This window comes from Ranitomeya variabilis, chromosome 4 (assembly GCF_051348905.1).
Source record: "Ranitomeya variabilis isolate aRanVar5 chromosome 4, aRanVar5.hap1, whole genome shotgun sequence".
Lineage (NCBI taxonomy): Eukaryota > Metazoa > Chordata > Amphibia > Anura > Dendrobatidae > Ranitomeya > Ranitomeya variabilis.
In genome coordinates, this window is record NC_135235.1 from 468,991,862 (window position 1) to 469,018,520 (window position 26,659).

Sequence of the window (26,659 nt, forward strand, 5' to 3'; positions counted from 1 at the left end):
TGAAATATAGGAAATCGGTCACCAGATTTTTGCCACCTAATTTGAGAGCAGCATAATGTGGATGCAGAGACCCTGATTCTAGTGATGTGTCTTTTTCTGGGCTACTTGCTTTAGTTTTACACTAATAAGTTTTTCTGTTACACCTTAATTTTCACCATATATTGTAATCCATATTCTGTTTAGCTCTTCCATTATTAAAAAATTTTTTTTTACAGTGGCAGGTGAAATTTATTTTGTATAGTTTTACTTGTACATATGACAACAAATGAATGCAGATCTGTGGATTTATAACCAGATCTAATCATACTGAAAAACAAGCTCCCACATTTATGAATATTATCCACTAGGTGTCGCTGTTTCCCTTGTTCTAACAGGTGACGCTGTAGCTGCAGATTCCCGCTAGGTGTCGCTGTGCGTGGAGGTTACTGAGGCCCTGTGTTACTACTACTCCAGCCGGGGCCTAGCCTGAGCTTGTATCCTTACAGACCGGTAACAGCCTCCTGTGCGGCCATCATGGCGGTGCTCGGCTAACAGGTGAGTGTGGAGCGTGCAGTCACCGGACGGCAGTGGCCCACGCTGCTGTGTCAGTGAGCTGGCTGATTTACTAGTGACACGTGTGATTTATGTCCCATCAGGTCCTGGCAATATGGCTGCACCCTGCTGGGTATAATGACTGGGCTGCAGTGCGGGTGCTCTGCCCTCTCCTGGCTGGCCCTTAGTGTTATGCTGATGCCCAGTGCCCCCCATGTCACCCCTGCACTGCTATATACCATGTGCCCCTATTGTATTTGTGTATTAGACTCTAGTACACACTGATTTTTATTTTTTTTAATTCTTTGATCCCCAAACGGAAGGTTCACACTGGTTCCATATGGTTTACTTTATGGGATCCATGAATATACCATTGATTTAATGGGCTCTGCCAGTCTTCACATCAGTATAATGGCTGCAGCAATCTCGGTTATCAGCCTCCACTTTCTAGGATCTTACAGATGAATTCCATTGACAATGTTCTGCACCCAGTCAGTATATCCTGAACCAGCGCATGCATGGAGTGGATCCCTTATAGACCCTATGGATTCCAAAAGTGCTTCCTTTTACTATACATCGGGCAGGTGTACTTTTTTCTCTATCGGAAAGCATAGCCTGCTGTGCTCTCTTGTATAGATGGCCAACGGAGCAATGTTTTCTGCACAGCATTGTAAGGGTATGTGCACACGTTCAGTATGTGCAGCAGAAAAAAATCTGCAAATACTGATGTGTTGGCCAGAAAAACGCAGCATAAAATCCTATTGTTTTTGATGCATTCTCCCTACTCATTAGTAAGGGTGAAATCAGCAGCAAAAACACTGAAAGAATTGAGATGCTGCAGATTTAATCTGCAAGGAAAATATAAGCAATGTGTGCATGAGACGTCAGGAGTCTCGTCCACTTTGCTGGGTATAGGAAATGCTTCAGCATTTGGAACCAATTTGCGCAGAAAAAAACCGCAATGTGTGCACAGACCCTAAGTCTGACCAAATACTGAACAATTTGGTAAAAGGTCTTCTTTAATCTGCAAAACATATACAGACAAGGCCAGCCCTCCTGTAGTATTAAAGGAATGCATGTTATATTCTAGTAATAAAATACATTGGCACACTGCACTTCATGATTACATGAACGCCTCTAGTGCTATACACCTAAAAATGAAGTATGTAGGTAGTTATCCAACCACTAGAATGGATGGAACCTAAATCTAGTGATTCACCTCTCACCCCAGCGAGGCCTCGAATTAAATGGGGAAGAGATAGCATGCAGCTTAGCTCTGATTAATACCTGTCTGGGAAAGATAGGGGCAACCAAAGGCCCCCCCATGCATGTGTACTAATAAAATGCCAGCCATTCACATGAATAGTCATCTATGTAATACATGGACTGCTCATCTCGCCCACAAGTGCAGCTAGTTAGTGGCGCCGAGTGGGAACCCTCCCTATGTAATGTCCTAATTGGTACATAATTGTAGACCATGACTTTACAGCTATATATTACACTCATGGCCTGATTACATAAGTACGGTACTGTGCTGGTTGTGGCTGTTTTTAGTTCTGATCTCCCATTTTTTTCAGGGATTTTTCCCTCTTGCCGTGTTTTCCTCACTCAGGACCATGGGGGAAGAATACAAGATCCAAGTATTTGATGCTGAAACTCAAAATCTTCTTAAGACTGCTTTAAAAGGTTAGTAATACCGAGTGTAAATCTGTATGCTGTAGTATCTCATGTGTACCTGCTTCATTGTGATCTTTCATCCCGTGACAGAGCCGTCCAGCGTGGATCTGGAGAAGGTGTCTAATGTGATTGTGGAACAGTCACTTAGGGATGCTATGTTCAGCAGAGAAGCCGGGAAAATGTGTTACACTATCATTCAGGTAAGACCTCAGCGTAGAACACATAGACACGTGGCAGTCGCGATGTGATGCTCACTTTTCTATATGTCATATCTGCTGTGGAGAACATATACACCCAGAATGGGAAAAATGACCAGAAACTCCTTGATTCAGGTTCATACCTTAGACCAATGTTCCCCAACTCCAATCCTCAAGAGCCACCAACAGGTTGTATTTTCAGGATTTCCTTAGTATGACCCAGGTGATGGAATTGTTACCGGTCTAGATGATGGAATTCTCACCTGGGCAATACTAAGGAAATCCTGAAAACATGACCCGTTGGTGGCTCTTGAGGACCGAACTTGGGGAACACAGCCTTAGAGGTTCTCCATCTTTTGAAGCCATTTTTTTGTGACCTAAATGCATGTAATTGAGGCTAAAAGTCATTTATTAAGTTGGGTTTAATTAAAAAATGTGCTCGATTTGCCTTCTGTAGCCACTGTATTGCGTTGTGTATTGCTGTCTGCAGAAATGCCTAACTGAGAATCCATCAGTCAACTCACTATGACGTCTTAAAGAAGTTTCTAATTGTTATCCATCATTTTTTTTATTCTAAGCTGATTTTTGGCGATATCAACGTTAAGTATGCTGGGGAGCAAAGAGCCTATAAAAACCAAAACGGGCAACATTTCTAATGAAACCCAGTTCATATCGCAAAGGAGAGGGGCAAGTGGAATATTTGTTGGTCAAATAAGCCTTTGGCCTACAGCAATCAGAGGAGATTCTGAAAAGTCACATAAACGTGCAGATATACTTTAAGCCCGTTTACATTGAACATAACTTCAAATCACAGACAAGTGATCGGTAAATTGAAAAATTGTTCGGAGAATCTGATGTGTTTCAAATGGTGCAACCAAGAGGAAGAAGCTTCCACTTTCCATGGGAAGTAGCATTCTTCTTGTGCAAATATGGTGTTTGCCTTTAAAGGGTGCTCCAACCTTTTTCCAGTTCTCTGTGCATGATGGCCTGATTCATGTAGTAGTATTAAAGGAATGTCCTAGGAATAGAAATAAAAAAAAAATAACTAAAGGAATCTAATTATAAGGCTGGTGCTACACACCTTTTTGGCTCTCACAGTTGGAACCAGTTGTATTTTTTGCTGGTTGCCAGTCACTACCGTGAGGGTTGCAATGTGACCCCATTCACTTGCACTATGCTGTAATGTAACAGCGCTTAGAAGAAGCCTTTGGTTGTGCAACCTGTGTCGTTGCTGCCATTTGTAAAGGTCCATGCATGAGACCAATGTTCCCTATATGGCTGTACATGCCTACAAATCTCTTGTACCTATAGGCACAGTATTTTCCTGTAGGGAGAATGCTGACCGAAAGTCTTAGCAACACCTCAAAGACGCCTGTGGTTCTTCCAATGGATTTGCCTTCTATCCCTCAGGCAGAGAGTAAAGAGTCGGGTCGCAGCATCTTCCGATCCTCACTCTTGAACCGACTACAAAGTGAATATCAGAACCGGGAAGAGCTGAGGGCTCGCTCCGTGCAGGAATGGGTCTGCTATGTCAGCTTCATCTGCAATATTTTTGACTATTTAAGAGTAAGTATTACAGAATCCTGTTAGTATTCTCTCCATTTTCTGATATGGTTTTTATCTCTGTATATCTCTCCCCGTAGGTCAATAACATGCCAATGCTGGCCTTGGTTAATCCTGTATATGACTGCCTCTTCCAGCTGGCACAGCCTGACAGCTTACAGAGGGAGGAGGAGGTATGAAGTCAAATAATTCACATAACTTGTGAGAGTAAATTTTCAGATTTGCCTGCCATTTTTGATGATGCTGCGTTTGGGGTGTGAAGGAGTTGCGTGCAAATTGTTAAAATTTGCCATAAAAAATGTATTAAAGGTTAGAGAGTGTAAGCATCTGACGGGGATGGGCATTCCATAGTTTTGCTACTCTGTAGAGACCCTTTTCCTACAATAACCCTGTAGCATAAAATTGCTTACATGTACATAGTTGTAAGGGTTCCTATGTGTAGAGGTGAGCTAAGTGCTCTCCACACGAGGTAGATGCTGGATATATTATGTAGCCGGTATCTGTGCTGCTCTCCATTTCTCACAGTGGTGTGGAAATGCTGTAATAGTTGGTGCTTATGCATACCAGGTCACCATCAGCCTCTCAATGCGATTGAGGGGCAGCGATGGCTTACCATGGCAGTCAGGGGCCTGCTGATGCACTCATCTCTGCCTGTCGCCAGAAGTGTGGTTTGTTAAATATTAATTGAATTATTCTTACTCTCAATTCTGTACTGAGCACATTGCTTCTTGCTGACATTACAAAAAGCTATTTCTGTGTAACTCAGAATATAAGTCAACAGCATATAAAGGGGAACACGTGGTCTGTGGGACATATAAATAACGTCTCTTATGAGGGTGTGGGGGCTGTCACCTCCTGCCTTCACCATCATTCTCCATGGACATCAGACAAGTCACACAAGGAAGGAAAAGCTGGTAGCCATGATGACTTCAGATTTCACACAGACAGACGGCTTTTACCATTCAGAACTTTGGGAAAGATGAGTAACAAGCGCTGATATTTACACATGGACAATCTGTTCGTAACTATTTCATCTACTTTTATGTTTTGCTGCAATTTGGTTTTTCTGTGGACAATTCAATAAACCACTACATTTTTTTAATGAGAATATCATGACATTTTTCTTTAAGAGTAATGCACCTGGTAAAGTCCTGATTAAATAAATGTGCGAAATCAGCATATTTAACATGGTTTCACACTTTCCTGGAAAAAATGCATTATAAAATAATTGAAAGATCATAAGTACCCCATATTGGTGTAAAGCTTCAGCTCAGGACCCAAAAAGTCCTCATACAACTCCATGGATGGTAAAATAAAAACATTACTTGTCTTGGAAAATGGCGACACAAACCAAAATTGTATCCATTTTTCAGCACTTTTTTTTGTGTGTTGAAAACGCCCCCCTCCTTCCTGGCTTATACTCGAGTGAGGGTCTCAGAAGATGGAGGGGGAGCAGCGGGTCACAGGAGGCAATAGCCGGCTGCTGCGGCTAAAGCCTTTGCCCACTGCTAAAGAGAAATGAATATTCACTTCGTTGGCAGTGAATATTCATTTTTCTGTAATATCGGGCACAGTAGTCGCATCTGCCGGCTTCCTGCAGCCGCCAGGCGGTAACGTATGCCCTCTACTTAAAGGGAAGGTGCCACCAGTTTTCTTGTAGTTTGTTTTTTTTGTGAAATTAAGCTTAAAATAGTAAATAAAATGTATTAATGCAATGTTTGCACTGTTTGCAAACATTTCTATATGAAAAATATTATATATTTTCTTACAAATATATATATTGACCACTAGGGGGAGCATTTTCCGTTCTAGACCTCAAGCAGCTATAGTAAGACTTACCAGCTTTACTGTTAGCTGGAAAATCTGGGCAGTAACTGCTGACATCAGCATTTCCCTCCCCTTTTGGGTGGTCTAATATCCCTGGGGCAGAATGAAGAGCAGCATCACAGGGCAGAGCCATTTTGTGTGTGACTGCCCTGTGATCTGCTATCACCAGCAGTTAGTGCATCAGAAGCACAGTTAGTTTATGTGGTGTGTATGGAGCAGCATTGTCTGTGCAGAGCTGTCTGTGACTCATCCCTCAGTAAGATAAGAAGGAGCTCCAGGTCTGCAGTGAATGGCCAGGCATTGTGGAGGGAGGGGAGAGATACATTGTATGGCTGAGAGGTGTCAGGTGTCACCGCTCTCTGCAGGCTGGGAATGGAGCTCCTGTGATAGAGAGTAAGTGGAGCTGGGCAGAGAGCACTGGGCTATAATAAAATGGCTGCTAGTCACACCTACAGCAGTGAGTTGTGCAGCCCACAGAGGCGTGCCCAGCTCACTGCTAACACCTCTCCAATGTTAAAGATAGGGTCAGCACCGGTCTATTATCTCCTATGTCCATGGGGTGCTGTAAAATGACACTGTTAGTGCCCTGCTACTGCTGCAAAACCAAGATGTCAGCCCCCAGTTCCTTCTTTAAACACATATAACACACGAAATCTGTTTCACATGCATTTAAGACTTGGTTATAGCAGCATGTTATGCTACATTACAGTGATTTATTAATGATCTACAAACGCGGTACCTTACCTTTAAGAGAAATTAATATTCACTTCTCTTAAGTAGAGGGCACATGTGACCGCCCGGCCTCTGCAGGAAGCCAGCAGCTGACACTGCGCACTAGTAAATATCAATGAATATTCACTGCCCTCCATGCACATAGTCCCGGCGTGGAGTGCAGTGAGTATTCTGGCAGCTGTGCTCTGCTTGTAAGCAGTGCATGACATCACTGCCATGCGCTGCTTACAATCCTAAATCAGCTGCTGGCACCGGAAGAAAAAGGACAAAGGTTTTGTTTTGTTTTTTATGAGGGCCATCCATACAAGGATAGGGATGAGGAGCCATGCATACAACTATAGGAATGAGGAGCCATGCATACTGGGATAGGGATAAGGAGTAGTGATGAGCGAGTATGCTCGTTACTTGGGTTTTCCGAGCATGCTCGGGTGTTCTCCGAATATCTTAGGCGTGCTCGTAGATTGTTTGTGTCCCCACAGCTGCATGATTTGCGGCTGCTTGACAGCGTGAACACATGCATGGACTGCCTGTTTGTTAGGGAATTCCCACATTTATTCAGGCTGTCTAGCAGTCGCAAATCATGCAACTGCGGGGACACAAAACATAATCTATGAGCACACCCAAGATACTCGGAGAACACCCGAGCATGCTCGGAAAACCCAAGTAACGCGCACACTCGCTCATCACTAATGAGGAGCCATGATTAGGAGTATCTGGATGAGGAGCCATGCATACCAGGATAGGGATGAGGAGCCATGCATACAAGGTTAGGGATGAGGGGACCATGCATACCAGGATGGGGATGAGGAGGCCATGCGTAACAGGATGGGGATGAGAGGGCCATGCATACCAGGATGGGGATGAGGAGCCATGCATACCAGGATAGGGATGAGGAGGTCATGCATAACAGGATGGGGATGAGGGGACTATGCAGACCAGGATGGGGATGAGGAGCCATGCAGACCAGGATGGGGATGAGGGGGCCATGCATAACAGGATTGGGATGAGGAGCCATGCAGACCAGGATGGGGATGAGGGGGTCATGCATACCAGGATGGGGATGAGGGGACTATGCATGCCAGGATGGGGATGAGGAGGCCGTGCATACCAGGATAGGGATGAGGGAGCCATGCTTAACAGGATGGGGATGAGGGGGCTATGCATACCCGGCTTATACTGGAGTCAATACGTTTTCCCAGATTTTTGTGGTAAAATTAGGTGCCTCGGCTTATACTTGGGTCGGCCTATACTCGAATATATACTGTATACTACCTGATTATTTTTGCTATACAAGGAATACCTGGTCTCTATTGTTTTCATACACTGGCAGTATTTTTGGAATAGAAGAAGAACCATCAAATGGACATAAAAGATTAAGGGTATATATACATGGTGTCTTTTAACTTTTATGCATCATGACTATTTTCTGTTTTTGCATTTTAATTTTTTCCTCTCATTCCAAGATCCATTACTTTTTTATTTTTTCGTTCACATATTAGCCTTATTAGTGCTATTTTTTTTTTGTGGGACGAATTCTACTTTTAAATTACACCATTTATTTTATATTGTGATGTACAAAGCCAGAGAAAAAATTGCAAGTGCGGCAAAACTGTAAGGAAAGGAGAAATACGCAATTGTTTTTTGGGTTTATTTAAAGCTTTAAATATATGGTAAAAAAAAAGACCTGGTAATGTGATACTCCAGGTCAGTACGATCACAGGGATGCCAAACTTGCAGGTTTTTTTCAGTGTTTAAAAAAAATCAGAAATTAAGAAAAAAAAAAAAAAATTGCTTGCGTTGTTGTGACAGGCAAAAAACACAATTCATGTTTTTTGTTTTTTTTTTTTGTAATTTCAGAGTTTACAGGTTGGGTTAATTTTCATATTTTGATAGATTTGACTTTTACAGACTCTGGCATTCACGGTGCTGTTACGACAGGCACAGGTATCAGAATAGACTCCCAGCTGTCATGGCAGCTCATCGGTGACCTGTGATTGCGCTACAAAGCGGCCAATGAGCTGTTAGAACAGCCTCCCTGCCAGTGCTCAGTATATGTTGAACAAGTTAGGCCTCTTTCACATTTCCGTTTTTTGCAATCCGTCGTTTTGGTAAAAAAACGGATCCTGCAAATGTGCCCGCAGGATCCGTTTTTTTTGCCATACACTTTTATTGACGACGGATTGCGGCGAATGGGCACACGTCGCATTCGTCGTGTAACGGATGTGTCGTGATTTCGCGGGCCGTTGTGATGAAAATACGTTCAAGGGAACGTTTTTTCGTCCGTCGAATCCGCCATTTCCGACCGCACATGCGTGGCCGGAACTTCGCCCCAGAATTCATAATGGGCAGCGGATGCGTCTGAAAACTGCATCCGCTGCCCAGGTTGTACACAATCTGCACAACGTCTGTCGGGCCGACGGTTGCAACAGCCCCATACCAACGGAAATGTGAAAGAGGCCTTAAGCGGCAGATGATGACTGAATATTATTGCCATCATCTGCTGGGAAAGATGCGGATTCAGCTTGTGAGCCTGCATCAAAGTCTGGGAGCAAAAATAGCATGTAACTGTACACCCTATTGCGGCAAGAGGTTAATCTGTGGTGAACCCGCTTGAGTTTTTCAAGTGCAAGAGACTTTTTGGTCATTTGCTGAGCACTTGCTTCGTTGTTTTTGGCCACTGTTGGTTTTTTGTGTGTTTGTGTTTTTTTATGCAGGTGTTTTTCGGTGTATTTTTTTTTTCCTTCGTTCAACAGTGAGCATCTTTTGAGCCCTTACATTGACTTGTATTGTAAAGTATAGGGCGTCTCCTGATCAGAAGACACATGAAGAATGGACATGTCGCTTCTTTAAGCCGCTTGGTGTCTTTTGAAGCCTGAAGCAGATAAAACAATGCATATGTTCATTTTGTTTTCTGAGTACTTTTTCTGGTGAGTTCCTGAGCCGAACCCCCTGAAAAAGCCATTGTGTGCATACCCTAAGAAGTAACTTGGCTGATGTGTAGTTTATGAACTTTTAATCCATACATAGTTCACCTGTTTAAGGGTTTTCTAATTACATAATTTTGGCATGTGAGGTGTCTACTTTTATTGGTTGGCATTTCTACAGTAGTAACTGGAAGTATAAATAATTGATAAGGTAGCAGAAAATCTCACTTAAGCCACATTCACACTCTCAGTATTTGGTGAGTTTTTTACCTCAGTATTTGTAAGACAAAACCAGGAGTGGAACAACCAGAGGAAAAGTGTGATAGAAACACGTCACCACTCCTGTATTTATCACCCACTCCTGGTTTTGGCTTACAAATACTGAGGTAAAAAACTGACCAAATACTGATAGTGTGACTGTGGCCTTATAGTTGGTACCAGGACATGCTTATTCAAAACATAGCACAGGGTTTCACATAAACTTGATTTTTCTTGTCAATATTCATAGTATAACCATACTTTAAAGGCACTACATCAGTTTTTGCTAAAGCAAATTAGCCATGGCGTAATTCAGCATTGCTTGCAACAGGACTCATACTCGTGTACATACTCACTGATCCATGTATTTGTCGTCAGGTGGACTGCTTGGTTCTCCAGTTGCACAAGGTTGGCGAACAGTTGGAGAAGGTGAATGGCCAAAGAATGGATGAGCTGTTTTCTCTTCTACGGGATAGTTTTCTGCTTCAAGGTGGACTGGGCTCTCTCGCACAACTTCTGCTGCTGGAAATGATAGAATATCGAGCGGCAGGCTGGAAAATGACGGATGCTGCACAAAAGTATTACTACAGTGAGGTGTCGGACTGATCCCATCAGATGAGGGTCACTTCACAGGCCAATGGAGTTCAGAACACATTGCAATAATTCAACCCTATGATTCGGTACATTTGTGTATCAAAATGCTCAAGCTTAAAATGGTCACTCATCTTATATTTTACAGACTTGTATTTCCTATGGGTTTTAAGCTTTTTAATATTTTTAAGATATTACTCTTCTGACAGAAAAGGTTTGATGTAAGATGAAATCTTTACCTCTGAGAAGACACATTGGACGATTATTCGCCCGTATGAAAGAGACATAATGACCATTCATGCGTAGCGCCTTCCAAATCATTCACCCTTATGCGTTCACATGTTGCAGCCATATAGTATTTCTTGCTGCAAAAAATCATCAATTTGACACAATTTTCCAAAATTGCAGCAGTTCTACCTCAATTGTGGGGTAAAAAAAATGTAACATGCCCACAATGTGTAAATACAACCAATCAGCCGATGTAATTGGGTCTATACATTATCGTTGTCCGCAACACATTGCCCCGTATAAAAAGGCTGTGTGCTGTGTGTGTACAGAACGATCATATGGCCGATTGTCCCTATGACATTTGTATGAGTCCTGGTGAAAGGACCCCAAACATTTACCGATCAACTTACATAGTTACTGCCTGTTATGGACATAAATCTGCCTGTGGAAACGAGGGTCTTAGGTTGTAGTGTTTTTGAAGGAAGGTAGCACAGTTTGAATGTCTTCTTCTTTTTCACTTTGGCGTTGCAAGACTTTAAATTAAGTTTTAGAAGTCTTTCCACATAGTTCATAAAAGAGGGGCCTTTATGCATTCCCAAAATATTTAGAATCTCTCATTACTTAGAACAAGACTTCAGAATTTCTTTTAAGAAACTTGTCACTAGGATTTTGCCACCTAATCTGAGAACAACATAATGTAGTGATAGACACTCTGATTCCAACGATGTGTCACTTATGGGGTTGCTTGCTGTAATTTTTATGCTATCACCATTTCCTCAGCAGGAGATTTATCACTTCAGGACTAGTAAACCTGCTTTTATGTAGTCCTCCTTATTTATGAGCTCTTTAAAACCCTGTCCCCACCACTGATGGGCATATTTCTGCCTATGCACAGTGTACACAGAAAGCTGCCAATCACTTGTGTGGGCACGGTTATAGAGATCTCAGCTTTTAAAAAAACGAGTACATTTGCAGCAGATAATATAGTGATTTTATCAATACTACAGCAAGAAGTCCAATAAGTGACACATTGCTGGAATCAGAGTCTCTGCCCCTAAATCAAGCTGCTCACAGATGGTGTAGCAAAAACCTGGTGACAAATAATCTTTATAGTATCTTGACCTGAATCAAACCTACCTGGTGGGTTGTCTCCTAAATCCAGAACTTCCTGGTAACCGTGACATACAGTAAGCCCTAAGATGGACATTTTACGTCGCAGCCATGATGGGTTACTGTACTTCTTGTATTAAGTTATTGTGTTAGGGAGGTTTAAGACATGAGTGATTTTTGCAGAGTGTATGTTGTGTAAGTGAATGGAATCTGCACACACATCTGAAGTTTGTACACAAATATGCACAATACCATTGGAAAATGGTGCGCCTCATAGCAGACTTTGCTATTTTAACTTTTTATAAACTTTTTTGGGATATTGTATACTTTTCTGCATAACCATGATTATTACAATACAAGCAAACAAGGGTGCTTTTATGAATTTTAATTAAAATATTTTTCAGGATGGTGTTTTATGTATATGTAAATCTATGCTTTTACTTAACTGGACATAAATACATCTGGTGCTTAGAAGGTATTAAATTTAGGCAAATACAACCTAGGATGAACAGGCACACATGACCAATTACACCGTATCATTATTTATTAATTAAAAACAGTGCCAAAATTAAGAAGCAGTGTGTGAAAAACTAAGTACACTCCATGTATCATTAACTTGTAGAAGTAAGACCGCTCTGGACCTGCTCAGAGCAGTCATAGTCCTGTTCTGTCTCGCTGTGCTGGGACTTGTGGTACCACTGACTTTTTTAAGCCTGTGCCATCACTGCTGATCTTGCTGCTTCGATTCCTGAAAGAAGAAAGTAGACTTTCCTGATCACTGATTTTTCCTAATCCACCCCAATCCCACTTTTTCCCACTCTCATCCTCCTTGTAATCCCCCCCCCTTTCTGCCACTGAGTGCTGATCAGCACTTGATCTCTCAATTTTTGAGTTTTTTTTTTTTTGCTTCAGTGATCAGTGACGCAAATCATTGATCAACGCTTGTGCGCTCCGTTTTCAAGGACTTTTTTTAGTCCCTATCTATTCCCCCTTCCCTTTTTCACCAGCTCCGTGCGGGAGTCTTACAGACATCAAGCGCTGATCAGTGACACAAATTTCTAATTGGCTCCCGTTCTTTCGGTTTTCCAGGACTTTTTTTTTGTCCCTGTCTATTTTTTCTCCCCCAAACCCCTTTTGCACCATTTCGATGTGTGCGTCCTGCAGCTGCCAAGCAGCTGATCAGATTCGCATCACTGATTTGCACCTGTGCTCACTTTTGGCAATGACTTTTTTTTTTTTTTTTTGTTTTCCTGTCTATTTTTTTTTTTTAGCCCTTTTTGCATCACATCTGTACATGCATCCTACAGCTGTTGAGTGCTGGTCGCTGATGCACATCACTGATTGGCCTCCGCTTGATGTTTTTTGTTTTGTTTGTGAAAAAATAATAAAAAATAATCTAGATTAGGGACAGTAAAAATACTGTATATACTCGAGTATAAGCTGACCCGAGTATAAGCTCAGGCACCTAATTTTGCCACGGAAAACTGGGTAAGGTTACTGACTCGAGTATAAGCCGGGTATGTATTGTCCCCTCATCCCTGTCCTTGAATGCGTGGCTCCCCCGTCGCTGTCCTGGTATGCGTGTGACTCCCACAACCCCACCAGTCACTGTCCTGGTATGCGTGGCAACCCCCCCCCCTGTTGCTGTGCTGGTATGCGTTGCTCCCCCCCCCCCCGACACTGTCTTGGTACACGTGGCACCCCCATCGTAGCTGTCCCGGTATGCGTGGCCCCTTTTTCCCGTAGCTGTCCTAGTACGCGTGGCTCCCCCCATCGTAGCTGTCCTGATTTTTGTGGCCCTTTTCCCGTAGCTGTCCTGGTATGCGTGGCTCCCCCCTCCCGTCTTTGTATGCGTGCTTCCTATTACAAGCAAAAAACAAACATCTTACTCACCCTCCAGCGTGCCCTCGCAGCATCTCGTTGGTGCCGGCTTCAGGTTGCTCTTCCTGTGCGGAGCGATCACGTGGCCCCGCTCATTAAGATACTGAATATGTGCTCCACGCCTATGGGAATGGAGACGCATGCATATTCATTACCTTAATGAGTGGAGTGGAGGGGTGCGAGAGTGTTAGAAGGTAGGCCACAGAGGAGAATGTTGCAGTAGTCGAGGCAGGAGATGATTAGGGCATGTGCAAGAATTTGGTAGAGTGAGGGTTGAGGAAGGGACGGATTCTGGATATATTTTTGAGCTGGAGGCAACAGGAGGTGGTGAGAGCTTGGATGTGTGGTTTGAAGGACAGGGCAGAGTCGAGTGTTACTCCGAGGCAGCAGAAAGTGTGATTTCATTTATTTTGATCAGGTAGGGAAGATATGCTAGATGGAGGAAAGATAATTAGTTCAGATTTGTCCACAATGAGCTTAAAGGGCCACTGTCACCCCCCTCCAGCCGTTATAAACTAAAAAAGCCACCTTGTGCAGCTGTAATGCTGCATTCTAACAAGGTGGCTCTTTTAGTTTTAGGTTCAAGTATACCCCCAAAAAAGCGATTTGATACTTAGCCACAATTCCTGTCTCTAGCCAGGGAGGCGGCTCCTCACTCCCCAGCTCGAAACGCTCCTCTGCCGTCACTCACATTTACTTGGTCTTTCTGCACCGCCCCCTCAGCGCTGTTTACGTTTTTAAACCGGCGCCTGCGCTGTGTAGTAATGTTCTGCGCAGGCGCAGTAAGCTCTGGCCGTCTGCCGTCCAAGCCAGGCTTGCACACTGCGCCTGCGCGGCAGTGCGGCCACCCACCTTTGGAATCCCAGCCCCGCACTGTGCATAATGCATAACACAGTGCGGGGCTGGGATTCCAAAGGTGGGTGGCCGCACTGCCGCGCAGGAGCAGTGTGCAAGCCTGGCTTGGACGACAGACGGCCAGAACTTACTGCGCCTGCGCAGAACATTACTACACAGCGCAGGCGCCAGTTTGAAAACCTAAACAGCGCTGAGGGGGCGGCGCAGAAAGACCAAGAAGATGTGAGTGACGGCAGAGGAGCGTTTCGAGCTGGGGAGTGAGGACCCGCCTACCTGGCTAGAGACAGGAATTGTGGCTAAGTATAAAAACGTTTTATTTGGGGTATGCTTGAACCTAAAACTAAAAGAGCCACCTTGTTAGAATGCAGCATTACTGCTGCACAAGGTGGCTCTTTTAGTTTATAACGGCTGGAGGGGGGTGACAGTGGCCCTTTAAGGAAGCAAGAGGAGAAGGAGGATATGGCTGATAGACAATGGGATTCTGGAGAGCAGAGAGGTGACATCTGGGCCAGAGAAGTAGATGAGTGTCATCAGCATATAGATGGTACTGGAAGCCATAGGACTTTATGAGTTGTCCCAGGCCAAGGGTATAGATAGAGAAGAGAAGGGGTCCTAGGACAGAGCCTTGAGGGACACCAACAGAGAGGGGGCGAGATGAAGAGGTAGTATGGGAGTAGGAAACGCTAAATGTGCAGTTGGTAAGGTATGTGATGAGCGAGTATACTCGTTGCTCGGGTGGTCTCCGAGTATTTGTTAGTGCTCAGAGATTTAGTTTTCCTCGCCACAGCAGCATCATTTACAGCTGCTTGACAGGCTGAATACATGTGGGGGTTGCCTGTTAGGGAATTCTCACATGTATTCAGGCTGTCCAGCAGCCGTAAATCATGCAGCTGAGACGACGAAAACTAAATCTCCGAGCCCTAACAAATACTTGGAGATCACCAGAGCATGCTCGGGGAAACCCGAGCAACAATGCTATTCGCTCATCACTAAGGTAAGGTATGAGGAGATCCAAATAGGGCAAGGTCTTTGACACCAAAGGAAGAGAGGATCTGTAGTAGGAGGCAGTGGTCAACTGTGTCAAAGGCAGAGGACAAGTCTAGAAGGAGGAGTATAGAGAATTGTCTGTTGGCTTTGGCTGTAAGTAATCCATGGACGTGCTGCTCAATGAGTTTGGAAGCAAATGGGAGCACGGATATGGGGCGATAGCTGGGCATAGTGCTCGGGTCAAGGGATGGCTTTTTGAGGATAGGTGTGATTGTGGCATGTTTGAAAGCAGAGGGGAAGGTACCAGAAGTTTGTGATAGGTTGAAGAGATGGGATTAGTGTGGTTTGGGGAGGAGGTGGGATGGGATGTTGTCAAGTGCACAAGTGGTGAGGTGTGATTTAGAGAGATGACCAAGCTGTCCTTCAGTGATTTTGGAGAGGGAAGTTATGGGGTTTGGGCATTGGTCTGGTATACAAAGGGGTTGTGGTGGTTTGACAAACAAAGACTTACCTTGTTTGGTCTATTTTATTTTTGAAGTGAGTGGCAAAGTTTTCGGCAGAGATTAGGGAACTTGGAGGGGGCAGTGGTAGGCGGAGGACGAAGTTAAGTGTTGAACAACTGTTTGGGGTTGTGGGAGAAAGAAGATATAAGGGATGTGAAATAGGCCTGTTTAGCAGAGGTGAGAGCTGATTTGAATGTGAGTGTTGTTTGTTTGCAGTGAAGTCGTCTTGTGAATGCGTTTTCTTCCAACGCCGTTCTGCAATTCTGGATACTTGCCGAAGCTTTTTAGTGATGTTATTGTGACAGGGTTGTCTATTGGTTCGTCGCACTCTGCTATGCATGAGAGGGGTGACCTAGTCGATGGCTGATGCAAGAGTGGCATTGTAGAAACTAGTGGCAGTGTCTGTGTCATGGAGTGAGGATATGGATGCCAGTGGTAGGAACCAGTTCATGATTAGTGTCCTTAAGAGGGACACGGGTCTGGTTTCGGACCAATATCAAGTTTGGTACGCACACAAACAATGCTAAAAAATGTCCCTCTTCTCCCAATCACGGTATTCAGCAGAGATATTTGCATCTGATAGGGAGAGAATCCCACCTTCCTTTATCTCCATCTTCTTCAAGTGATACTGATCCGCAACACAGACACCCCCAGGACAGAAAATGAATTTTTAGTCCAAAACATTGAGCAGGGGTTTGGACACAATGACCCTGGAGGTCTCTTCCAACTCTAACATTCTATGATTCTATAATGGACACCCAGCCATGGGAAGTTACAGTTACGTCCATATATATTTGGACAGAGACAATATTTTTCTAGTTTTGGTTATAGACATTACCACAATGAATTTTAAACAAAACAATTCAGATGCAGTTGAAGTTCAGACTTTCAGCTTTCATTTGAGGGTATCCGCATTAAAATTGAATGAAGGATCTAGGAGTTTCAGCTCCTTAACATGTGCCACCCTGTTTTTAAAGGGACCAAAAGTAATTGGACAGATTCAATAATTTGAAATAAAATGTTTTTTTTGTTCTTGGTTGAAAACCCTTTGTTGGCAATGACTACCTGAAGTCTTGAACTCATGGACATCACCAGACGCTGTGTTTCCTCCTTTTTGATGCTCTGCCAGGCCTTCACTGCGGTGGTCTTCAGTTGCTGTTTGTTTGTGGGCCTTTCTGTCTGAAGTTTAGTCTTTAACAAGTGAAATGCATGCTCAATTGGGTTGAGATCAGGTGACTGACTTGGCCATTCAAGAATATTCCACTTCTTTGCTTTAATAAACTCCTGGGTTGCTTTGGCTTCATGTTTTGGGTCATTGTCCATCTGAAGTATGAAACGACGACCAATCAGTTTGGCTGCATTTGGCTGGATCTGAGCACACAGTATGGCTCTGAATACCTCAGAATTCATTCTGCTGCTTCTGTCCTGTGTCACATCATCAATAAACACTAGTGACCCAGTGCCACTGGCAGCCATGCATGCCCAAGCCATCACACTGCCTCCGCTGTGTTTTACAGATGATGTGGTATGCTTTGGATCATGAGCTGTACCACGCCATCGCCATACTTTTCTCTTTCCATCATTCTGGTAGAGGTTGATCTTGGTTTCATCTGTCCAAAGAATGTTCTTCCAGAACTGTGCTGGCTTTTTTAGATGTTTTTTAGCAAAGTCCAGTCTAGCCTTTTTATTCTTGATGCTTATGAGTGGCTTGCACCGTGCAGTGAACCCTCTATATTTACTGTCATGCAGTCTTCTCTTTATGGTAGATTTGGATATTGATACACCGACCTCCTGGAGAGTGTTGTTCACTTGGTTGGCTGTTGTGAAGGGGTTTCTCTTCACCATGGAGATTATTCTGCGATCACCCACCACTGTTGTCTTCCGTGGGCGCCCAGGTCTTTTTGCATTGATGAGTTCACCTTCAACTGCATCTGAATTGTTTTGTTTAAAATTAATTGTGGTAATGTGTCTAACCAAAATTAGAAAAATGTTGTCGCTGTCCAAATATATATGGACGTATGTCCATGGATGTATTGTGCCCTCTCCTAGTGTATCATCACCCATCCCCTGCAGACTGTGAGCCCTCGCGGGCAGGGTCCTCCCTCCTTATGTACCCGTGTGCCTTGTTTTTGCTCATGTTTAATGTATTTGTCTATATTTGCCCTGTATTTCACATGTAAAGCGCCATGGAATAAATGGCGCTATAAAAAAGAATAATAATAATAATAATAAATGTAATGTCCAGCAGAAGGAAATGGATGTCAACCTTGTTTTTTTTTCTGTTTAGTGGCCAGTGTGAAGATGCGCCTACACGTTGCATGCATACCAACTTATATTCCTGTTCATTTCTTTCGGTTTAGGTGATACTACCATATTTGGTAATTTACAGTCTTTTCTTTATGCACAGTAATAGTGTTCAATAAGTATTTCTGCTCCAACAGTTAGGTCCAGAAATATTTGGACAGTACCTGAATCTTTATAATTTGGGATCTGCTTCTGTCTTCAGTCGCATCATCAATAAACTCTAGTGACCCAGTGCCATTGGAAGCCATGCATGCCCTTGCCATCACACTGATTCCACCATGTTTTACAGAGTATGTGGTATGCTTTGGATCATAAACCGTTCCAAACCTTCTCCATACTTTCTTCTTCCCATCATTCTGGTAAAGGTTTATCTTAGATTAATCTGTAATGCTTTTCCAGAACTGGGCTGGCTTCTTTATCTGGCCTTTCTAATTTTTAAGGCTGACTAATGGTTTGCACTTTATGGTAAGCCTTCTGTATTTGCTCTCATGAAGTTTTCTCTTTATGGTGGATTTACATACTGAGACACTTCCCAGAAAGTGTTCTTCTCGGGTGGATGTTGTGAATGGGTTTTTCTTCACCATGGAAAGGATTCCAAAGACATACTGATAGGGAATTTAGACTGTGAGTCCCAACGGGGTTTAGTCATGATAATTTCTGTAAAGTGCTGTGGAATATGAAGGCGCTATATAAGCAAAGCATAATAAGGATTCTGCGATCATCCACCACTATTGCCTCCTGTTGACGTCCAGGCCTTTTTGAGTTCCTAAGCTCACACATTACAATTTTTTTTGCAGAATGTACAAAAGTGTTGATTTGGTCATTCCTAACATTTCTGCTATCTCTTTGATAGATTTCCTTTTTTACACCCTTATGATGGGTGCAGGGCTGGACTGGGACTAAAATTCAGCCCTGGCATTTGAAGTCACACAGGCCCACTTGTCACATGGTGACTGTATAATATCTTTGTACACTTGTAGGCTACAAGAAGTGAGGGGAGTGTAACACGACTATATAACATATAATTACAGCTGTATCCAGCATTACAGCTCAGCCCCCATAGACTGTAATACAGCACAGCCCCCATAGACTGTAATACAGCACAGCCCCCATAGAATTTAATGCAGCACAGTCCCCATAGAATGTAATACAGCACAGCCCCCATAGAATGTAATGCAGCACAGCCCCATAGAATGTAATACAGCACTGCCCCATAGAATATAATGCAGCACAGCCCCATAGAATGTAATACAGCACAGCCTCATAGAATATAATTCAGCACAGCCCCATACAATATAATGCAGCACAGCCACCATACAATGTAATGCAGCCAGCCCCATAGAATATAATGCAGCACAGGCCCATGGAATGGAATGCAGCCAGCCCCCATAGAATGTAATGCAGGCAGCCACCATACAATATAATGCAGCACAGCCCCCATAGAATGTAATGCAGGCAGGCAGCCCCCACAGGATATAATGCATGCAGGCAGCCCCCACAGAATGTAATGCAGGCAGGCAGCCCCCACAGAATGTAATGCATGCAGGCAGGCCCCATAGAATGTAATGCATGCAGGCAGGCCCCATAGAATGTAATGCAGGCAGGCAGCCCCCACAGAATGTAATGTAGGCAGGCAGCCCCCACAGAATGTAATGCAGGCAGGCAGCCCCCACAGAATGGAATACAGGCAGGCAGCCCCCACAGAATGTAATGCAGGCAGGCAGCCCCCACAGAATGTAATGTAGGCAGGCAGCCCCCACAGAATGTAATGCAGGCAGGCAGCCCCCACAGAATGTAATGCAGACAGGCAGCCCCCACAGAATGTAATGCAGGCAGGCAGCCCCCACAGAATGTAATGCATGCAGGCAGCCCCCACAGAATGGAATGCAGGCAGGCAGCCCCACAGAATATAATGCAGGCAGGCAGCCCCCACAGAATGTAATGCAGGCAGGCAGCCCCCACAGAATGTAATGCAGGCAGGCAGCCCCCACAGAATGTAATGCATGCAGGCAGCCCCCACAGAATGTAATGCAGGCAGGCAGCCCCACAGAATGTAATGCAGGCAGGCAGCCCCCACAGAATGTAATGCAGGCAGGCAGCCCCCACAGAATGTAATGCAGGCAGGCAGCCCCCATAGAATGTAATGCAGGCAGGCAGCCCCCACAGAATGTAATGCAGGCAGGGAGCCCCCACAGAATGTAATGCAGGCAGGCAGCCCCACAGAATGTAATGCAGGCAGGCAGCCCCCACAGAATGTAATGCAGGCAGGCAGCCCCCACAGAATGTAATGCAGGCAGGCAGCCCCCATAGAATGTAATGCAGGCAGGCAGCCCCCATAGAATGTAATGCAGGCAGGCAGCCCCCATAGAATGTAATGCATGCAGGCAGCCCCCACAGAATGTAATGCAGGCAGGCAGCCCCCACGGAATGTAATGCATGCAGGCAGCCCGCATAGAATGTAATGCAGGCAGGCAGCCCCCACAGAATGTAATGCAGGCAGGGAGCCCCCACAGAATGTAATGCAGGCAGGGAGCCCCCACAGAATGTAATGCAGGCAGGCAGCCCCCACAGAATGTAATGCAGGCAGGCAGCCCCCACAGAATGTAATGCATGCAGGCAGCCCCCATAGAATGTAATGCAGGCAGGCAGCCCCCACAGAATGTAATGCAGGCAGGCAGCCCCCATAGAATGTAATGCAGGCAGGCAGCCCCCATAGAATGTAATGCAGGCAGGCAGCCCCCATAGAATGTAATGCATGCAGGCAGCCCCCATAGAATGTAATGCATGCAGGCAGCCCCCATAGAATGTAATGCAGGCAGGCAGCCCCACAGAATGTAATGCAGGCAGGCAGCCCCCACAGAATGTAATGCAGGCAGGCAGCCCCCATAGAATGTAATGCATGCAGGCAGGCAGGCAGCCCCACCCCCAGCTCCACAATCCAGTCATCAATCATTGATAAAAAAACAAACAAACACACTACTCACCTCTCTCCTCGTGCCCCGCGCTGCTCCGGTCTCAGCAGATGCAGTCTGCCCGCCCGGTCACACAGCAGGTGCGCGATGATATGACGTCATCCCGCAGTGTCAGCGGCAGGCAGAGTGGGGAATGATGGGAGAGGGGGCGTCAGCGGACGCTCTCTCCTCCATCATTGCATTCAACCGTACCGGTGTCTATGACGCCGGTATAGTTGAATGCGGGGCCGGGAGTGTGCCGCGACAGCGTGGGGAGTGTGCCGACAGCGGCACACTCGAGCGGCCCACTACTGCCATCGGCCCTTCTGGCATTTGCCAGAACTGCCCGATGGCCAGTCCGGCCCTGGATGGGTGTGTTTCTCTTCCATTGAGAGTGCCTTTGACTGCATGTTGTGTGTTCAAAGCAACAGCTTCCAAATGGAAATTTCACATCTGGAGTCAGCTCTAGTCCCTTCACCTTCTTAATTGATGATTAATTAATGAGGGAATAACCCATGTATCCCAATAAAGAGCTTTTAAAATAATTATCCAATTACTTTTGGTCCCTTTAAAAGAGGCAATGTATAAAAGAGCTGGAATTCATAAACCCTTACTACAATTAGGACGTGAATACTGTCACCTTAAAGCTGAAGTCTTCACATTAAGCCCATATTGATTAGAAAAATATATTCAAGATAAGTTATATAAACAGCTAAAATGCCAAATGGTTGTCTGAGGAATCTTTTGCCACCTTGAATGCACTTGAGTACACAAATCATCAAAATCTGCTGCTGGCAGCTCTCTTTACAATTGCTAATCAATGAGATCTCAGATCTGCTTGACTGGAGACAAGTCCAGAGACTCTGCATACTAAGGTAGCATGTTTAGGCAATGCAGGCTGTCACAGTAGCATGAGAAACGTGTGGTGTTGAAAATGGCTCCTGGGACACTTTAGAGAAATGGCTATACCTTTGATTCAAAAATTGATCCATTCTGTATTGCAAGTGAAAGTAGACATCACATCAAGCTTAAGACTTCAAACACAAAGCATCACAAGGCATTTGCATGACATTGGGCTACCAGCTAGACGTTCATCTATAGGTGTTCATTGAACTCACACCACAGTTCGCAGAACCATGATGGTGCAAATCAAGATGGCAATGGAGGTCTTCAGCAACAAATCCCACTTTTGCCTTGAATACAATGATAACCGAAGATTGGTCTAGAGACAGATAATCTTCAATAGTTGTAGGGCCGCACCCTAAAATAACAAAGTCTCTCAGGACTCAGGAGCGCACGTCCTTACTAGGGGGTCCACCCAGTCCACAATACCAAATCCAAACGAAGAAAGGACAGCGCCACTCCAGGGTGTGAAGAAAGCAATCTACATTTTAATCTGCCTCCTGCGGGAGGCAGATTAAAATGTAGATTGCTTTCTTCACACCCTGGAGTGGCGCTGTCCTTTCTTCGTTTGGATTTGGTCTAGAGACAGGTCACTGAAAAAGCAGTGACTTGTCATTCAAAGACCGAATGTAGGCAGAGGGGCTGGTGAAACACAGACAGAAAGGAGAAGACCCAGCGCACAGCCTGGCCCATGTGCACCAAAATCCCCCAAAAATGTAAAAAGTGATTAAAGAAGAATCACAAATCGGATTTCTATACCAAAGGCATCAGTTTAATCAGTATTAAAGCTATGTCTTTACATACTATTTCTATAGCGCCAACATATTCCTCAGCACTTTACATTTTAGAAGGGACTTGTACAGACAATAACAAATGCATTACAAAATCATGCTATTTCAAACAAAAAAAGAAAGAAAAAAGCCAGCTCACCGATAGATGTCAGAGGCACGGAACTTCGTCCTGACACGACGTAGTGGAATCCCAAAAACAAAGAAAAGTTGTTCCAGCTTCTTGATAAAATTTAGTTTTTAATCCAACATATCAAAAAGGACACACTCCTGGGACAATGCCATAACACGTGAAGAAAGCTACGCGTTTCGACCTGACGGTCTTTGTCACAGCTGATCTATTAGGTAGCCCATCCGATATAAGAAGGACTACTGCACCAATGGAAAGGTGAGGAGAAGTCACCTGACCCGAAGGTCCTGTGCAATATAAAATATATGACATCAAATTGCTATATGCATGCAATAGAAAAATTCAATAAAATCCAACAGATGCAGAAATGAACAGAAAACAGAAATGAACAGAAAAAACAAAAAAAAAATAAATAAATATATACATCGAAATACTGCTATTATCCATGTCAATAGTTATTGTGTACACTGGGATCCTACTATTATTTATGTTAATAGTGAAACATGAGTTCACTTTTTTTGTTGAGACCAAACAGAAATCTTGTACCTAGATTAAAAATCCAAAAGGCTTCCCGTGTGAGCAGAGCCCTATGCATATCACCTCCTCGTGGAGATTTTTTTATTTTTTCAATACCTATTACTCTCAGGGAGTCCGTATTGCGTGAGTGTGCTTCGATGAAGTGTCTGGCTACAGAGGAAATGGTACGACTATTCTTAATTGTGCATTTAATATCGTATAAATGTTCTGATATTCGATTTTTTAGTTTTCTTATTGTGCAACCAATGTATGATTTCTCACATGAGATACAGTCTATTTTGTATACTATGAAGCGTGTATTGCAGTTGATGAAGGTTTGAATTTTATATTTGTTCTCCATGTCGCTCATACCAAAAAATTTTGTTATGTTTAACCCCTTTCTGCCATTGGACGTACTATTCCGTCCATGTGGGGTGGGCCCTAATTCCCAAGGACGGAATAGTACGTCCAGCACGATCGGCCGCGCTCACGGGGGGAGCGCGGACGATCGCGGCCGGGTGTCAGCTGCCTATCGCAGCTGACATCCGGCACTATGTGCCAGGAGCGGTCACGGACCGTCCCCGGCACATTAACCCCCGGCACACCGCGATCAAACATGATCGCGGTGTGCCGGCGGTACAGGGAAGCATTGCTCCGGGGGTTTCAGGGAAGCACGCAGGGAGCCCCCTCCCTGCGCGCTTCCCTGAGACCCCCGGAGCAACGCGATGTGATCGCGTTGCTGCGAGGGTCTCCTACCTCCTATCCCTGCAGGCCCCGGATCCAAAATGGCCGCGGGGCTGCATCCGGGTCCTGCAGGGATTACTTCCGGGTGCCGTGCAGGTGCTGGTAAGCCTGCACGGCTGTAAGTGAAATTGGTGATCTGACAGAGTGCTGTGCAAACTGTCAGATCACCGATCTGTAATGTCCCCCCCTGGGACAAAGTAAAAAAGTTAAAAAAAAAATTCCCACATGTGTAAAAAGAAAAAAAAATTCCTAAATAAAGAAAAAAAAAATAAATATTATTCCCATAAATACATTCCTTTATCTAAATAAAAAAAATCAAACAATAAAAGTACACATATTTAGTATCGCCGCGTCCGTAACGACCCCACCTATAAAACTATATCACTAGTTAACCCCTTCAGTGAACACCGTAAAAAAAAAAAACGAGGCTAAAAACAATGCTTTATTCTCATACCGCCAAACAAAAAGTAGAATAACACGCGATCAAAAAGACAGATATAAATAACCATGGTACCGCTGCAAACGTCATCTTGTCCCGCAAAACACGAGCCACCATAAAGCATCATCAGCGAAAAAATAAAGTTAGTCCTCAGAATAAAGCGATGCCAAAATAATTATTTTTTCTATAAAATAGTTTTTATCGTATAAAAGCGCCAAAACATAAAAAAATGATAGAAATGAGGTATCGCTGTAATCGTACTGACCCGAAGAATAAAACTGCTTTATCAATTTTACCAAACGCGGAACGGTATAAACGCCTCCCCCAAAAGAAATTCATGAATAGCTGGTTTTTTGTCATTCTGCCTCACAAAAATCGGAATAAAAAGCGATCAAAAAATCTCCCGTGCCCGAGCATGTTACCAATAAAAACGTCAACTCGTTCTGCAAAAAACAAGACCTCACATGACTCTGTGGACTCAAATATGGAAAAATTATAGCTCTCAAAATGTGGTAACGCAAAAAATATTTTTTGCAATAAAAAGCTTCTTTCAGTGTGTGACAGCTGCCAATCATAAAAATCCGCTAAAAAACCCGCTATAAAAGTAAATCAAACCCCCCTTCATCACCCCCTTAGTTAGGGAAAAATAAAAAAATTAAAAAAATGTATTTATTTCCATTTTACCATTAGGGTTAGGGCTAGGGTTAGGGCTAGAGTTAGGGTTAGGGTTGGGGCTAGGGTTAGGGTTGAGGCTAGGGTTAGGGCTAGGGTTAAGGCTACAGTTAGGGTTGGGGCTAAAGTTAGGGTTAGGGTTGGGGCTAAAGTTAGGGTTAGGGTTTGGATTACATCTACGGTTGGGAATAGGGTTGGGATTAGGGTTAGGGGTGTGTCTGGGTTAGAGGTGTGGTTAGGGTTACCATTGGGATTAGGGTTAGGGGTGTGTTTGGATTAGGGTTTCAGTTATAATTGGGGGGGTTTCCACTGTTTAGGCACATCAGCGACAACGCGACATGGCGTCCGATCTCAATTTCAGCCAATTCTGCGTTGAATAAGTAATACAGTGCTCCTTCCCTTCCGAGCTCTCCCGTGCGCCCAAACAGGGGTTAACCCCAACATATGGGGTATCAGCGTACTCGGAACACATTGGAGAACAACTTTTGGGGTCCAATTTCTCCTGTTACCCTTGGGAAAATACAAAACTGGGGGCTAAAAAATAATTTTTGTGGAAAAAAAAATATTTTTTATTTGCATGGCTCTGCGTTATAAACTGTAGTGAAACAATTGGGGGTTCAAAGCTCTCACAACACATCTAGATGAGTTCCTTAGGGGGTCTACTTTCCAAAATGGTGTCACTTGTGGGGGGTTTCTACTGTTTAGGTACATTAGGTCTCTGCAAACGCAATGTGACGCCTGCAGACCATTCCATCTAAGTCTGCATTCAAAATGGCGCTCCATCCCTTCCGAGCCCTCCCATGCGCTCAAACAGTGGTTCCCCCCCCCACATATGGGGTATCAGCGTACTCAGGACAAATTGGACAACAACTTTTGGGGTCCAATTTCTCCTGTTAACCTCGGGAAAATACAAAACTGGGGGCTAAAAAATAATTTTTGCGGGAAAAAAATGTTTGTTTTATTTTTACGGCTCTGCATTATAAACTTCTGTGAAGCACTTGGTGGGTCAAAGTGCTCACTACACCTCTAGATAAGTTCCTTAGGGGCTCTACTTTCCAAAATGGTGTCACTTGTGGGGGGTTTCAATGTTTAGGCACATCAGTGGCTCTCCAAACGCAACATGGCATCCCATCTCAATTCCTGTCAATTTTGCAGTGAAAAGTCAAATGGCGCTCCTTCGCTTCCGAGCTCTGTCATGCGCCCAAACAGTGGTTTACCCCCACATATGGGGTATCAGCGTACTCAGGACAAATTGTACAACAACTTTTGGGGTCCAATTTCTTCTCTTACCCTTGAAAATAAAAAATTGGGGGTGAAAAGAATTTTTGTGAAAAAATATGATTTTTTA

At 44.1% G+C, this 26,659-nt stretch overlaps 1 protein-coding gene across 1 annotated transcript; it reads left to right on the plus strand.

The window, feature by feature from the left end:
• The first annotated feature begins 364 nt into the window (after positions 1-364).
• Positions 365-12,044, plus strand: MIF4GD (MIF4G domain containing). Its single transcript, XM_077251720.1, has 6 exons — positions 365-534; positions 2,109-2,217; positions 2,299-2,408; positions 3,816-3,971; positions 4,049-4,141; positions 10,088-12,044. Exons 2-6 carry the CDS (start codon positions 2,148-2,150, stop codon positions 10,313-10,315), a joined length of 657 nt encoding a protein of 218 aa, XP_077107835.1. The 5' UTR covers positions 365-534; positions 2,109-2,147; the 3' UTR covers positions 10,316-12,044.
• Positions 12,045-26,659: the final 14,615 nt, after the last annotated feature.